The 16,829-nt window shown below is 30.0% G+C and overlaps 1 protein-coding gene across 1 annotated transcript in view; it reads left to right on the forward strand.

Moving 5' to 3' along the window:
* The window catches only part of LOC129959988 (intermembrane lipid transfer protein VPS13B-like), a 200,936-nt gene that overhangs the window by 86,956 nt on the left and 97,151 nt on the right, over positions 1 to 16,829 (forward strand). The window contains exons 28-30 of the mRNA XM_056072952.1: positions 153 to 325; positions 7,267 to 7,436; positions 11,143 to 11,270. Of these exons, the coding sequence (XP_055928927.1) occupies positions 153 to 325; positions 7,267 to 7,436; positions 11,143 to 11,270 (471 nt within the window). The remainder of the gene's footprint in view (positions 1 to 152; positions 326 to 7,266; positions 7,437 to 11,142; positions 11,271 to 16,829) is intronic.

Raw genomic sequence — 16,829 nt, forward strand, 5'->3', positions numbered from 1 at the left:
GTGCTCAGATTTTTACTTTCAGAGTTCCGCATATTAGCGTGTAGTGCTTCATAATATAATGAAAGCAGCCGAATATACTGAATTATGTTGTTTTGTGATATTTCATGTTGATAGGAATATTGGATAAAATTAAATTATTTTGCCTTTTATAGGTTATAACATGCTATCTGCAGTATTGGAATTCTACCCATCAGGAATATGTTAATATCTTTGATTTTGTTCTAAGTGAGACTGAACATTTTAGTTTGGATTTGCCCGATTTGAATTCGGATTCTGTTGCTGTGTCTAATAAATGGAGAGTTCTTCTAGATTGTGAAAGTTATATGTAAGAAATTACTTTTTTTTTTCTTCCTGCCTGTGATTTTGTGTTGTTTTTGTTTATCATTAGGTAATACGCCAGGTGTTACTTGCATTGAAAATAATTTCATATCTGATTTGTAATGTTAAAAATGCTTTCGTATAAAATATAATAATCATAAAATCCTCTTATCGGCGTTAATTTTATTTTTAATTAGAATGAAACTACAACTTTAATAAAACAATTTTTTTTTTTTTAAAAAGGATCCTAAACTTTTTATAATTTATTAATAATATTTTTAAAGGATCCTACGCGTTTTATCATTTATTGATAATTTGTAAATGTTGAAATCAAATTTAATGAGGCATTGCAAGTCGTAACTCGGAAGCAAATGTATGAAATGGTTTAAAATATCTATAATATTTTTATTAAATAGGCATAACAACACTAAACATAAAATACGTTTTCTGTACATGATAACATATTTTTTAATTATTAAAAATTTAATTTCCATTAAACTTTCATTCAAATTTTCTTTATACTTCATAGTGAGCGAAATTTGTTGAAAATTTATTTTACATATTTCTGCAGCCTAGAAACTATTTAGAAATAATATAATATTTATGTAGTATTTTTATAAAAATGGCGTTGAAGTTTAATTTTCAATAATTCGCAAAACTGTTTGCTTTCTTTAATCTTTGTTTAATCTTGTTTGAAATGGTCAACATATTGCAATAATTTTTATAAAAATGTCCTGTGGGTTGTTAACTAATTTGCAATAATTAGAATTCTACATAACTCTTTTTTTAATCTTTAAAATTTTGTTTATTACAATCAAATATTGGTGCTGTGTTATCGAAAAATATCAGTTGATGAAAAGCATCAATATAATAATTCTTATTTCATATATAAATGTATGAAAAACTATTAAATTATGTATATGTATATTTTACTATTATTGCATGATTAATATTTTTTATTAGCATTAGGAAAGAATTTATGTTGCATAATCTTTTCTTTTTGTTATTCTAATATACTGCTTTAGCTGAGTTATTTTATTAGAAAATGATACATTTCAATAGTGGTTTTGAAGGACTAATTATATTATTGTCTATACTTTATGAGAGGAGTTAATATTACATTTATTTCTATTAGTATATTTAAGGTATAATTGTAAAATTCTCCAATTGTAGCTGGATGTGTGTGTTTAATTCAAGGAAAGATGTTTTCTTATTTATTTTCGCACACACACATATATAACAACACACATGGACGATTATCACACATATAACAGGTAACATATAATATATATATATATATATATATATATATATATATATATATATATATATATATATATATATATATATATTTAAATGTAGAAATTGCCGCTTACAAAGAGCGAACTATTTATTCCTTTTGCCGCTAACAGAGAGCGAGCTGTTCCTACTTGCACCAGTTTCACATCAACACTCTAGTTGAAGTGTTTACAATTTAAACGGTGCTTAAGCTCTCTTTCACCTACATTCCAAATATGCATATGGTTTAGAGCATACTGCGCTATCTTTGTTCAGTATTTATTAATATTAACTATGTGAATAGCTATACAAAGAATGAAAAATACAAATAAAGTAATTAAATGAAAACAAAAATTATAAATAATAAAATCACATAAACATACTCCCACCCATCAAGAAGTCATTCTTGATGCACAGATTATTTACAAAGCTTAACTATAGGCCTTTTAAAAAGTCTTTCCAAAGTTTTTAATTGAACTACTCTTATGGCCCCATCCTTACCATGATGTGTAGCTATAACCATTCAAAGAGGCCATGCTGCTGGGGGAATATTGTCTTCTTTAATAATTGCAGCATCACCGATTTTAATGTTTGGATAACAATTTTTCAATTTTCTTCTATTTTGTAACGAGCTAAAACAATCTATATGCCATCTTCTCCAAAAATTTAATTTCATTTTTTGGACAATATCCCAACGTTTCCTCAATGAAAGTGTAGACACTTCCAGTGTCTCACTAGGACTAGTAATTACATCTCCAATTATACAATGAGATGGTGTTAGAACATTTATGTTGTCTACGTCATCATTATCTAAACTAACTAGAGGTCTTGACTTTAATATCGCCTCTATTTGATTTAATAATGTATAAAGTTCTTCAAATGTTAAGTTTGAATTTCCTAAAACTCTCTTTAAGTGACATTTTACTGATTTTTCACCAGTTTCCTACAGTCCACCAAAATGCGGACTCAAAAGAGGGATAGAATGCCATTCAATTTCCTGTTGAGAAAGAAAATACGAAACCTTTTGATCTAGATTAATTTTTGATAAATATTTGTATAAATCTTTGAACTTCCTTTTAGCTCCTAAAAAATTAGTTCCATTGTCCGAAAGAATATGTTTAGGTGTGCTGTTTTTTGAGTAAAAACGTTTCAATGCAGCGATAAAGGTCCCGGATGTGTAATCAGTTACTAATTCTAAATGTAAAGCCTTCGTTGCAAAGCATACAAATACAAAAATATTTGGCTCCTCTGCCTCGGTGCTTCAATATAGAAATTGGACCTGCATAATCAATACCACAGACAAAAAATGGTGTATTGATAGTCGCTCGTCCCTCAGGAAGATCTCTCATTTTTTTTTTTGACATATTACTTCTAAATATCTACATTTCATCGCCACCATAGGCGACAAGAAGGCAGATCCTAACGTCTGGATTCCACATTTGCTGGATTTTCCTTAGACGGCACATACCTCCATCTATTTTGAGGAATAAGGTCCATGATCTCTGAAGTCCTGTTGGTAACAAAGGGCTTCCAATTTCGAGGAGGTGAAGACAATCAGGAAAGAACAACTTGGGAATCTGTCCAAGCATATAAATTAATAACATGATCATAAAAAGTATTAATTAAAACTGATAATAATTGGACTAACAGGAAACTCCATTTAAATCTAGCCGTGGAATGGATTCAGGCTTTAGCGGAGCTACTTTGTTTTTAGCTGCTAAAATAGTGACTTTAGTAACACCATTATCAGTTCATTGAGCCGCATAAATTACACAAGCATATGCAGATTCCGGTGCATCTGAAAAACCATGAAGATTAATTTTCCTTTTCTGTAATTAGAAGCCATCTCGGAATAGAAATGTGACACATTTGGTGAAATTCCTTTTTGAATTTACGCCACTAAGGTGAAAGAAAACCCAAAGGATCAAATAGCCTTGTTGATTGCGATAGAAAAGGTCCTTTGATGATTTAATTCTCAAAGTTAAAAGTCAATTTTAAAAACAAAGCAATTAGTAGAATAGTCCCAAATAAGTCCAAGAGTTTTAGAACAGTTTTCGGGATGAATTTTCACATTGGATTCATTACCACTTAGACTTGCAGCTAAATTATTTAAGACATAAGGATAATTGGAATGCCACTTTCTTAAGTGAAATCCTCGGGCATCTAAAATTTCCGACAATTTTTGGATTAATATGATTACATCTTTCTTAGATTTTGCTCCAGTCATCAAATCTTCTATATAAAAGGAATTTTGAATTATTTTAGATATTTCAGATTTTATAATTTGATAATTTAAGCCTATTTGATATAAATATCTAGTAGCTAAAAATGGAGCGGATGAAGTTCCATAAGTTACAGTAGAAAGTCTGTATTCCTTAATAGTGGAATCAGGTGAATTTTTCCATACTATTTTTCGCAAATTTTGATCTTCTGGATCAATTAAAATTTGTTTATACATTTACTTTATATCGGAAGTGAGAGCAATTTTATTTAGTCCGAATCTGACAAGAATAGTAAAAATATTTGGTTGCGATATTTTTCCTATCCTTAAAAACTGAATTCAACGAATTAGAGTTAGGCAGTTTGCAGGATCCCTCAAACACAACTCGAAGTTTGGTTGTAATACTTTCTTTCTTTTGCACAGCATGATGGGGAGAAAGTATTCCGGTTTAGAAGAATCAAATTCTTTATTAGGTTACATATGTCCCAATTCTTGATATTCACACATAAAACCCTTGCATTCCATTTCAAATTCTGAGTCAAATTTAAATTTCTTTTCTATTGGTAGAAGCCTAGAAACAGCTATTCCCTTTGTATCTCCTAACTGATTAATGTCCTAAATAAATAGGTAATCTTACCACAAATCGACTGTCATCATTTATTCTGTAAGTCGATTTAAAATGATTTTCACAAAATTCTTCTTCTTCTAACAAAATAAGCTTTTTATCCGGCAATTCTTCCATTTGCAAAACAGAATCAATGTTGCAATCATTTTCCACGGAAATCAGATGCGATTGCGTGTACGATGATGAAATATAATCCCTTCTACTCTGAGCTGCGACAATCCAACTAAATATTGTGCTTTGCGCAATTGGTTGTCCTTCAGAGCCACTAATTTTTCCATTTCGAAGGATTGAGAAAAAGCAATCAGAGCCTAAAATGATATCACCTTCTGATGGCCTTGAAAAATCTTCATCTGGCAGAGGGATCCTCTTCAAATAGTCTAATTCTTTGATGATAATATTCTCAACTGGAGTTCGAGAAGTAACCTTATTTAAAATAAAAGCATTAACTGTCAAACATCCTTCGCGAAATCTTGACCCAATTTTTAAATTAACTAAGTCACGTGTAGTTCCTGCTTGAACCCCACTTATACCACTTAGAGACTCTCTAGCATTCTTTCTTTTTAATCCTAAAGTGCTTATTACATTCTCACTTACAAAACTGGATTCCGAACCGTTATCTAGCAAAGCTCTGAATAAAAAAGAATCACCCTCACTATTATACAGTAAAACCTTTACCGTGAGAAGGAATGATAAATTTGGAGTTGTTCATAGACGTACTAGAACTAACGGGCCTTTGAGGTGCCGCTGATTTAGTGCATTGCATTTCTCCCCCTTGACAAGTATTGCCTTCAGAGGGGTGGTTTGCGGTTTGTTTATCATTAGGTTTGGGATTTGAAACACGTGCACTATTATTTTTAACATCTTCATGCAACAGTGAATGATGTTTTCCTCCACATATGGTACATTTTAAATGATTATTTGGGCATTATTTATATTTATGCGAATTCAAACATAAAAGACAAAGATAGTTCGTTTTGCAAAATTCTTCCGAGTATTCGAATCCATATTTCTAAATTTAATACACATAAACAATTTAAGCATTCACGAACATTTCAAACAATTTTTATCAGTCTTATTTCTTTGGTTATTTTCACATGCGACAAAATTAGACTAAGTAGGAATTTTAGCATCAGATTCATTATAAACCATTGATTCAAGAGATGAACATTTGGTAATTAAAAACTCCAAGAATTCTTCCTACGTAGGAAATTCTATTTCTGAAGTTTTCACGGACTAAAGTCTTCTTGTTTCAGGATCTAATTTTTGCAGTAACAAATGAATCAGCCATGGATCTCTACTAGATGCCTCTTCTCCTAAAGATTTTAACTCTCTCAAAACCTCATCACTCGTATCAACTATATTTCTCAAATTCGTTGAATTGGCTTGAGAGATGCCTTTTTGTTCCAAAAATGTTTTAATTAATGCATGAATAATTTTCCTCTTTTTATCATACTTGTCCATTAATTTCCCCCATGCTTCTTCATAGGCATCGTTGGACAACGGTATGTGCTTAATCAAAGAAGCGGGTTCATCAGACAGCAAACCTTTAAATATTGAAATTTTTGACTATTGCTTAGTGAAATTTGCGAATGAACTGTGTATGCAAATAAATCCTTAAAGTTCACCCGATCTTCAAATTTACCAGAAAACCGAAACCGAAGAAAAATTAAGTTCGCTGGCAATTCGAAAATACTAAGTTTTGTTAAGCGAAAATTCGAATTAGATTGCACACTAACTGATTCTGTGTTTCAGTAGAAGTAGATTGAGATGTATTAAAAATATCAATTTTATATTAAAACTTTAATTTCAAGGAAAAATATCTATTTTCGAATTCCTCGATTTCAGAATCCTCAAGAGTTAATTCTGAATCCAATCTTTCGAATTCTTTCAGAAGTTCTTCTAATCTCTGCAAACGAATCACTATTTCATTCTTTGATTCTAATTTGTCTGCAGTATTTTCCAATCTACTCAAAGAGGCCTTAACCTTTCCTCTTGCGACTCTAATTTACGTTATGTGTTAATTATATTTTTTCGGATCGTCCATGTTGAAATGAAATCAAAGAACAAATCGTTTGCGAAACAAAACCGAAACTACAGAAAAATTAAGTTCACTCGAAATTCGAGATAAATTCTTATTAATCTCATTCATCAGATGTTTTTCTCTTTAAAACATCAAAAACGAATAATCAATAATAAGGAAAAAATGAAAGAAACATCCGTTTCTCATGTTGACATCTCGGTGCCTCCAATATGTAGCTGGTTGTGTGTGTTTAATCCAAGGAAAGATGCTTTCTTGTCGTTTTATTTTTTATTTTCTTATTTTCGCGCACACACATATATAATAACACACATATAACAGGTAACACATAATATATATATTTAAATGTAGAAATTGTCGCTAACAAAGAGCGAACTATTTATTCCTTTTGCCGCTAACAAAGAGCGAGCTGTGCCTACTTGCACCAGTTTCACTTCAATGCTCTAGTTGAAGTGTTTACAATAAAGAGTGCTTAAGCGCTCTTCATCCACATTCCAAATATACATATGGTTTAGAGCATACTGCGCCATCTGTGTTCAGTATTAATTAATATTAATTTTATGAATAACTATACAAAGAATAAAAAATACAAATAAAATAATTAAATGAAAACAATAATTACAAATAATAAAATTACATAAACACAAGGATATTATTTGATCTATCAATATAATTTACATTTATGTTCAAATCCAGTACTAAAAATGCATCATTATTTTAATTAATTTTTGCTTTTTATTTCAGTGTGTATCTTTTTTCTGTAATGTTTGTATTTATTTATTTAAGTGACGATGATGGTATTTTGGAAAAGGAAAACCCTTATTTGTCACCTCTTGCCTTGGCAGCTTGTATGTCCATAGATTCTTGTTTTGACCCAGTTCTTGTACCAGTGTTTCAAGCTACAGTTTCTTTTGAAGTTGCGAAAATAATTTTTTATAATTATTTTGGGAAATCAGGTACGATATTACCCAAAATATTATTACTCTTTCACTTTTATTTGTTCCTTGTATATACATACAAATCAGATGATAAAAGGCAGTGATGAAATATTATCACACCAATTAATGAAAACAAATGTAAATAGAGGGTCCATGTAATTAATTTTTAACTGAAATAAATTTTCCCTAAATAATTCAATATTAAATGCATATAATAATTGGTTAATTATTTACTGCTAATTGTATTTTACTTTACATAAGTCTATTTAGAAACATGCAAAAAATTTTATATGTTGCAACTTTTATACCTGTTTATTGAAAACTGCTGAAATTATCAGCGAAGTGTATGGCACCTGATTTGAGAGAGGTGAATCTAGATATTAGATTATTTTTAGATGAAAAATTTGTCATAAATGAACTCGGAACGGTTCTACCATTTTGCATTTATCTAATTATATCATAACAATGAGCATTGTTTTGATTTGGCTGTAAGGACAACAGACTGCTTTTCGTTCTCCGGAATTTAGGCATTCAGAATCTGGGACTTGAAAGAAAACCAAAGGTTTCTAATTTACACATTTGTCATTTGATTGTGTTGTCTAGACAAAGCAGGGTACTTTATAAATGAGTAATTCAGAAAACAGTTTTTCAAAACTATATCTATACTTATATAAAGTTCAATGTGTGTGTGTTGGCGCTCTACAGTCCAGACCGTTTGACCTACAGCTACCAAATTCGGTACATGTATACCTTGGAGGTCAGGAATGTGCACCTGGGGTCCCGTTTTTTGAATTTTTAATTAGAATTTTAATTATTAATTAAAAACTTTCCCGCCAAAAAAATCTTTTCATCTCCCCACCGCCAAATGAGTAAGGCTTCATATTTTCCCTCACACTAATGAGGCTAAGGTTAACATTTTTCGACCGATTATTTCAAATGCTTCTGTTTATTTTCTTAATGTTTGATGCATTTAAAATTAAACATTATTAATTAATCGATCTTTCAGATTCATTCTGAAGTACTTTTGAATTAAAATAAAACAGAATAAAGGAAATTAAAAATTTCTAATCTGTATAGCGTTATCCCAACTACCGTAGAAAAATTCACGCATTTGCGTTATCATATCTGGCGTTAAAAATTCACGCATGCGCATTGTGTTCTGATTGTTGACAAAGGATACGGACTTGGTTTTGAAGGCCTAATATGTTTTCGACAGATTATTTCAAACAATTCTGTTTATTTTTTTACTGTTTGATGCATTTAAAATTAAACATTGTTAATTAATCGATCTGTTCATGATGAATCTGAGAAAACTTGTTGAAAACTTCTTGAGATATTATATAATTTAAGAAAAATATTCTTTAGTGTCCATAAGGTTTAAATACTCAGCGACTCTGTTTTCAGTACTCATATTTTTAAAAAAATGCTTCGTTTCAGTAAAAAAAAAAAAAATTATTTTATTTATTGCAGTTTAATCATTTCCACTTTAATTTAAAGCATAAATTCTACGGGAGCTAATAGAAAATTAGAGAGATACCTATTACGTTATGGCTGAAGGCCTTTATAATATTATGAGTTAATTATATGACTATTAAAATTTAAAATATTTTAATGAAGAAGCAATTAAAATGGGAGTTCAATAAAATATTTAATTATTAAAATTTTCACGTTCTTATATATATATATATATATATATATATATATATATATATATATATGATGATATTTTAAACCCTAATTTCAATTTAATTAATTTCCAAGGTTTTATCTTAATTTAGCCCATAGTAACTTCATTCTAAAATATTCTCTTATTTCGTGATCCAATTCCACTTTCTCTACTTAATTAATTCAAGAGAAGCGTTATAAAATTGCTGAATCGACTAAACGCCCACACATTCTCACGCTGCGCTTGAAGGGGTAAAAAATGTCCAATAAGCACATTCTTTTAAAAAGATCCCTCTGTTTCCATTTCATGTGATTGACATGCGTCAGAAATCCCTATCAGAATCTTAATAATATATTAGCACTGTAAAAAAGTATTTTCCCTATCCATATCTCATGTTAAGACGAGGGATAATTTATTTCCCTCTTCTTCCCCACTTCTGCTTTTGCAATGCGCTGTGCCGGACGTGCCGTGTCCGCGTGTCTGCTTGTAAATAATTATGCTTTCCCGATGGATTCAAAAGAATTCAAAAATGTAAAAAGTCTTTTCGCTGTCTTCTATATATATATATATATATATATATATATATATATATAATATTGCACAAAAATGAAGATTTCCTTTAATTTTGATACCGGTACATGGATTCAAGCATTCTCAAGAAGAGCGAAAATTAATTTCTCATAATAAATATTAAAAAAGGATACGTATTTGATTTATGCCGTAAATTTATTATTCAATATTTTAATTAATTTTTGGAAATCATGAAAATTATTTTTTAACAAAAACTTTTTTTTGTGCGCCTTTAAATATGATTTTGGTTGCTAAAAATTATTCTTCATGTGAAGTTCGCATATATTTGGCTAAATATGTGAATAATATAATACATTTGGATTATGAATTTTTGTTTGCTTTGAGACGCTTGTTTTCCTTGCACCTGCACAAAATGAACAAAAAAGTAGTTGTAAAACTCTGGACAACTTCTGAAGTGAAATCGGGCGTTGAATTTTTTTGAATAAAAACCAGAGCTATGAATTCTTTTAGAAATCTGTAACCAAGATCCTAACAGATTTCTGAAATTACTGGTATTAGTAGGAAGTTTGTTGGAAGGTTTGCGACTAGAATATCATGCGACAATAATCTAAAGTCACTATGTCTGTAAGAAAAAAGGTGACGCGTTGCTTCAAATCAGGATGTTAATATGGATAAACTAAACTAAGGTAATCTAAAATGTTATATCTTTTCTGTGTAAGCATTATATCTGGAGGGGAAAAAAATCGAGGAATGTCTTCATAATAAATACTATAGATGCCAAAACATCTTGAATATGCGATTCCTTCATATTACATCTATTGTTTTTGCTAATTAAGCTTGGATGTATTTTATCAAAAATATTTGTAATTGTTAGAAAATTATAAATAAAATAGCAAGAGTTCTTCCAAAAATTGAAGAAAGCATATTCGAAAAACCGGAATAATTCCTATCTTAATTCAGCAACTATTTTAGGAAGCTTTTGATAAATTCATGTCTGTGGCCGCAGTGAATGACTTGCCAATATGTTTGTAATTATGCTAATTTTGTATTGACAAATGAAAGCATATTAGAGATAAATTTCAATAATATTTTAAAATCAATTTTAGTCTTCAAGTGTTTCACAAATTTGATTGTAGATACTTTAAAATAATTATTTTAAAGAATTTTTATATCTTGTAATAAAATAGGTCTGGTACTAATATGTTCTTATTAAATAGTTCATTTGTTTTCTGTCATCATTGAAAAAAACATTGATGCGATTTTTAAAATAATATCTGATATTAAAATAATTTATGTAGTTTTTTTCTTTTGTTTCACACATTTCATTATTTTGGAATAGTTATAAAAGAATTTTATATTAGTTAAATCATACATGAACCAATGATTTTATTTAGCTTGACTTTTTGAGGACTACTAACTTTTTTTAAACCTATCAATTTATGAGTCCTCTATTTTAGATGAAGAAAATATTTCTATAAAATTTTATGTTTCTCTTTTTTACTCATAATTTTTTAAATTTTTTTCAAGGCTGCTCTCCAAAATTCTTTCATTTTGAATTTGATGATGAAGCGCCATTGATTCAAGAGTTTTCAGTACTCTCTTTCATTAATCCTTCATGCTCATATATTAAGTGGATTTCAAAGGTAAAAGCCGAAGTAAGTTTACTATTTACTCACCACTTCTCTATTGTTGACATAAAGTATGACAGCGATTTTCATCACTGTCTCCTTCTGGCCTTGTCTGAACAAAAATATCAAATATTTCAGCAGTAGTGCTGCTTTCATATACAATGATATTTCTTGTTTGAATGATATTTCTTGTTTGTCTATTCCATTTTACCAACATTTGAGCTAATTATTTTTAGCATCTAAAATGTTATTAAAATATAAAAGTATTTCTGATTTTTCATGTCATTTAACATCCTTAATTCTGTTTGCATATTTCAATAACATGTTTTCTGAACTCAGACATGTTTTCGCTGAGTTAAAATAAAAATGTACTTGTGCAAAGATTTTAAAAATATTGTACTAAATAAAAATTTTGTGCTTGTACCAAATAAGATTTTCTTCCATCTCCTACATATTTTGTTGCCTATTTTTATTAATAATTTTGCCAATTATATATCCATCTATTTAGTATGTTTTTACAGTTAATAAATGATGCAACTTTAGTATAATTTCACTACAGAATTATCTTCAAGTAATACAAATTATAAAAAATTAAAAAGTTTCATTGTTTTTTTTTTATTCACAGTTTCGTGAAATTATGACAGGCGCTGAGATTATACTCTGTCTTATATGTATATGGTTTTCCATTGTTTTATTTAGTAGATGAATCTGGTTTAATTTCTTTTAATGTCCGTATTTAGCTTGCTTACTGTCTTCTATGTGACTGCAGCAAAGCTGTTTGTGATTACAAGGAAATGCTCACATTTTTGGAATCTGTTATTTGTGAGGAATTATGATGATAATTTATGCAGATAATTATAAATACGTGATTCAAGGTGTGAAACCGTTTTGAAAAGTGCTTAAATGTGAAAATCTCTTTTAAGTGTGAAAACCCTTTTTAACGATTCTTACTTTTCTTAAGAATATCCAAGAAAACTGTATCCACCCCCAGATGTTAAACACTATAAATCGAAAGCATGATTGAAAGCTTTATTTATGGGATATATCAAGAAAAATAACCAATAAAATGGAAGAATTCGAAGAAGGAATCCAAAGTGAAATAGATCCAGGAGTAGCAAAATATATTGCCAGTATATAAATATAAAATAAACAGTAACAAAATATAGTGCCTCATATCTGCCAATAAAAGAGAGCACTTAATGAACTTCATTTCTCACTCCTTTCTTCGACAATTTGCAGCGCCGTTTATTGAAATACTGGAATAGTTATTCCGAAGGGGCAGTACGAAATATGTACTGTGTCATACTTGTTGCGATTCAATAAACGTTCGAACTTCGATTTTTAATGTTTTAGATATTGACAAATTTATTTATATATTGTTTCATAAGTGTATATTTAACCTTTTACTCGTTGTTAAAGAAGAATGCGCAGATTGATCCTATCTACAAAAAATAAGAATACAGCAGGATCTCTTTGGTGTGCCAAAGAGATATATATTAAACATGAGAGAAGCTGCTCTAAAAACACTCTTAATGAAGATTCTTTAGATGTTACACATTGTCACCATTCTCGTTAATATATTGTTTTAGAGTAATCCCTTGAATAAACTATTTAAGGCATTCTTTTTGTACTATATTGAATTTTATTTCATTACGGTATGTAGTTACGTTAGTCGATTGCGCAAAATCCAGTATTTGGAAATTTTAACTTGAAGCCATAAATGTTCAGTGATTGAGATTTCTTTCACAGTATTTTTATTGCCCCATTCCATTCGAAAATTATTATTTATTAGATCAATCTCGTCAAATTTCAATTTATATATAAATATAAGATTCTAGATCTTGTATTTGAGATTTTTTAAAGAAATAAAAGAAACGTTTTTCAAAACTATTATTCTTCTGTATTCAGATTCTATCATTTTTAACAATTTTCTTCTTTTCTCTTTCTTAACTCTTAGAATTTAAAATAATAATAATAATAATATTTTATAGTGAAATCTCTCAATGCATGAAAAGATTTGCTCTGATTGGCTGAGCAATGTGCAGCATAAATCATTGACATTAGGAGCATGAAATTTGGTGGGAAGTTGCTTCTTAAGTATTAGAGACTACCAAGAACAGATTTCTAAAAATCTTAATTAGAAGTTTATTTAAAAAATAAAAATAATTTTAATGTGTTTCTGCCATAACATCAAAGTATGTTATTACACAAAAATTATTTTTACGGCGTTTTGAGCGTTTTAAAACTATCTTTTTAGTGAAACCAATTACGATTTAATGAAGGCATTTTTTTCTTTAAATTTAGTAATTTTTGAAAAATTAGTTTTTTATGTACGATAAAAGTCGTTTTTATTGTAATGAAATTCTAATCAATATCATTGTTTCGACGAATTGTTGAGTTATGTGATTTTACAACTGTTAGCGTCCTGATAAAAAAAATGCATTATTTGCTTTAAATTACTTTAAAACTTTAAAGTAATTCATTAAATAAGATTCTTTACCTGATGAATGTTGTTAAATTTTAAAGCAATGTGATATGCTGGAATTTTTAATTTTCATTTTGCTTCTTCCTACAGAACTAGCGTCTTTTCAACTTCGTGAATTTGTTTTCATTATTTTTGAAAACTAGGAATCGTTTAATTATTTTCATTTCTTCGTTTAGTATAAAATCACGTTTTTGTGTAATTTTCTTTAAGATAAAGTACGAAGATTTTATTTATTTTTGCGTATACGATAAAAGCAAGTTTTTATTAAATTTTCGAAATGCGAAACGTTTAAAACAGAGGCGGTGTTAGCGGGGGGGGGGCAATTGCCCCAATGTCGGCAATCCCTTCACTTACCCACCCGTCGGCGAGAGATTGAGAGTTTCGTCGGCAAAAGTTTTCAGCACTTCAAGACGGTTTTGAAGAGTTGGGAATTAGCGAATATGATAATTTAAAAGCCATCTTAAAGTTAGTATCCTGTAAACAATCGAAGTATCCGAATAATGGTTTAAGCTGTTTGACTACATTTGGCAAAATAATCGATAAGGTGGCAAGTCTATAAGAAGTCACATTTTGCGAATATTTTTTGTCGGGTTTCGACGACGTTAAGTCCGCAAATTTTCATACATCTGATTCAAATGTCATTCATTCAGCGTATAATTTGCGCTACTTTTGGCAGTATAACCGACAAGATGGCTGGTGAATAAGATATCGTATTTTGCCCACAATTATTGGTCAGCCGTCTAAGAACTCAACGCGATGGATGTTGCGAAGTCCGTGGATTTTCAGACATCTGATTCAAATGACGTCCATTCAGCATATAATTCCCACTATATTAAGCAGAATAATCAACAAACTGGTAAGTGAATAAGATGTAACATTTTTGTCGCCTGTTCTTTATTTTTCGGCTTAGATGGATCATGGTTTATGGGGAAATTATTTGATAGTATCAATTATTTCGATCACTTGTCAATGGAATTGTTAGGAAAATAGAAGCTTTTTTTATTATACATGAATAGGGCGATTAATAGTTCGGAAAAGAATCGTTATTTCATTCATCCAATTGTTATTTCCTCGTAATGAATTTGTAAGTTCATTTCACTCATTCCATTATGAGAATGTTCTGACTAAAATCTGGTTAATGGTTAAATTATATTTTAAAAACACTCTTTTATCTTGACACTCTAAGAAGAGTTACTTAGATATAACCAAATTATGCGAATTTACTATAAATCAGCTAAGTAAATTTCATAATTATAAACTAAGTTTATTTAACAATAAAATATCTTTTTTTTTGCATTGTAATTTATTAGGCTACAATAATTCCACTTATTAAATATTACTAATTGCAATTGACGACAAATATAAATATTTGTGATATCGTATCTTTTCAACAATACTAAAAGAGTTTACCAAATATACACTAAATCTTTTAAATAAATTAGCACCAAAAGTTTTCAAATTCTGCCTTCAGTATTATAACTATACAATCAAAAAATATATTTTTTCTATTCTTCTTTATTTTTTTAATTCTAATTATTCACTGCAGAAACTATATAATTTCACTTCTAAATTTTTTTTAATGATCTTTTGATAAAATGATGATCAAGAATCATTTATAAAATGATTATTCAAGAACCTTCATACATAACATTAACCCCCTTAACACGAATTTACTTAACTTCCTGCACTGACAGATGACACTATTTAGGGCAATTATTATTATTTTAATTTTTAGAATAATATATAGGTATTAGAGTTATTGAGACGTTTTTAAGTAATGTTTGTATTTTCACTTACTCAATATTTTCGCTTTATTGTATGTTTAAAATTAAGAATTTAGTAATTCAATGTGCGAGTCGGACTCGCCATTACTTGCGAAGGGGTTAAGAAAAAATTTGTGCATGCCACTGAGGGGAAAACACTTATACTTTGGGGAGGAATGTTAGCTTGCAATAAATTCGAGAGGAAAAAGCACTTAACAATAAGAACTCGTGCCAAAGAGTCAAGGTAGGGGATTCAAATTCAAGATTATTTTTTTTTGAATAAAATGCATTGGTTTTTAAATCTAAATGTACACATACAGGATGGTTATAATTAAACTTCCCCTATAAGCAGCATCCTACAACGCAAACGGATGAACGGATTACAACGAAATTTGATATATAGACTATATACGAGATGCGCTCACGGAATTTTGAAAAAAAAGTTAGTTCCAAAATGTCCGCCAAAGGGCGCCTTTCTAGGAAAAAAAAACATTAAATTTAACACAACGAACGATCAAAACGGAATACAGAAACAATATTAACATTTATTGACTATTTTCTGATCACCTTGTCATCGAACCACATAAGAAAAAATAACAATACGTTGTTTGAGGGAGGGAAAAAAAACTGTTTAGTTTGCAGAAACAAGAACAGATTAGGACGAAATTGCACAAGAAAAGCAGTTGTTAATCGTGTCCAGAACGATGCAGGGAAAGGTGCTTCATATGATCACTCTCATTCACCAGAAAAATTTCAAGTCGGTGGACAGTGTATTCAACAGCAGATCGTAACTGATCAGTTGTGATGCTTCGCACATTAAGCGTTATGGAGTTCTTTAACTCATTCAGCGTCGCAACATCTCTACAATACACCAGACGTTTTAAGTGGCCCCATAACCAGAAAGCGCACGAATTTAGATCCGGCGAACGTGGTGGCTATGTATTACGAAAGAAGAGACTAATAACATGTTAGGCCCTTAACGGAACATGTGACGTGCAGTTATTTCCTCAAAGAAGAATGGTCCAAGGATAAACGTTGCCATGAATCTACACCAGACAGTCACCTTTGGAGAATGTAGGAGAAATTTCAGTGTGCATCCGCGGATTTTCCTTAGCCAAAATGCGGCAATTATGTGCGTTGACTGTCCCATTGAGGTAGGAATGAGCCTCGGGGCTTCATAGAATATTCCAAAGCCATGACAGATCAGCAGTCATTCTATTGAGAAAACTGACTACGAATGAACTGAAGTTTCAGTTTTCTGTTAAGAAAACTGAAGCCATGTTGTGGTTTGCCCCTATCAAGCAGCTCTTGGGTATGGCGGATCTTGTATGGGACATA

Source organism: Argiope bruennichi, chromosome X2, assembly GCF_947563725.1.
Source record: "Argiope bruennichi chromosome X2, qqArgBrue1.1, whole genome shotgun sequence".
NCBI classification, from domain to species: Eukaryota; Metazoa; Arthropoda; class Arachnida; order Araneae; family Araneidae; genus Argiope; species Argiope bruennichi.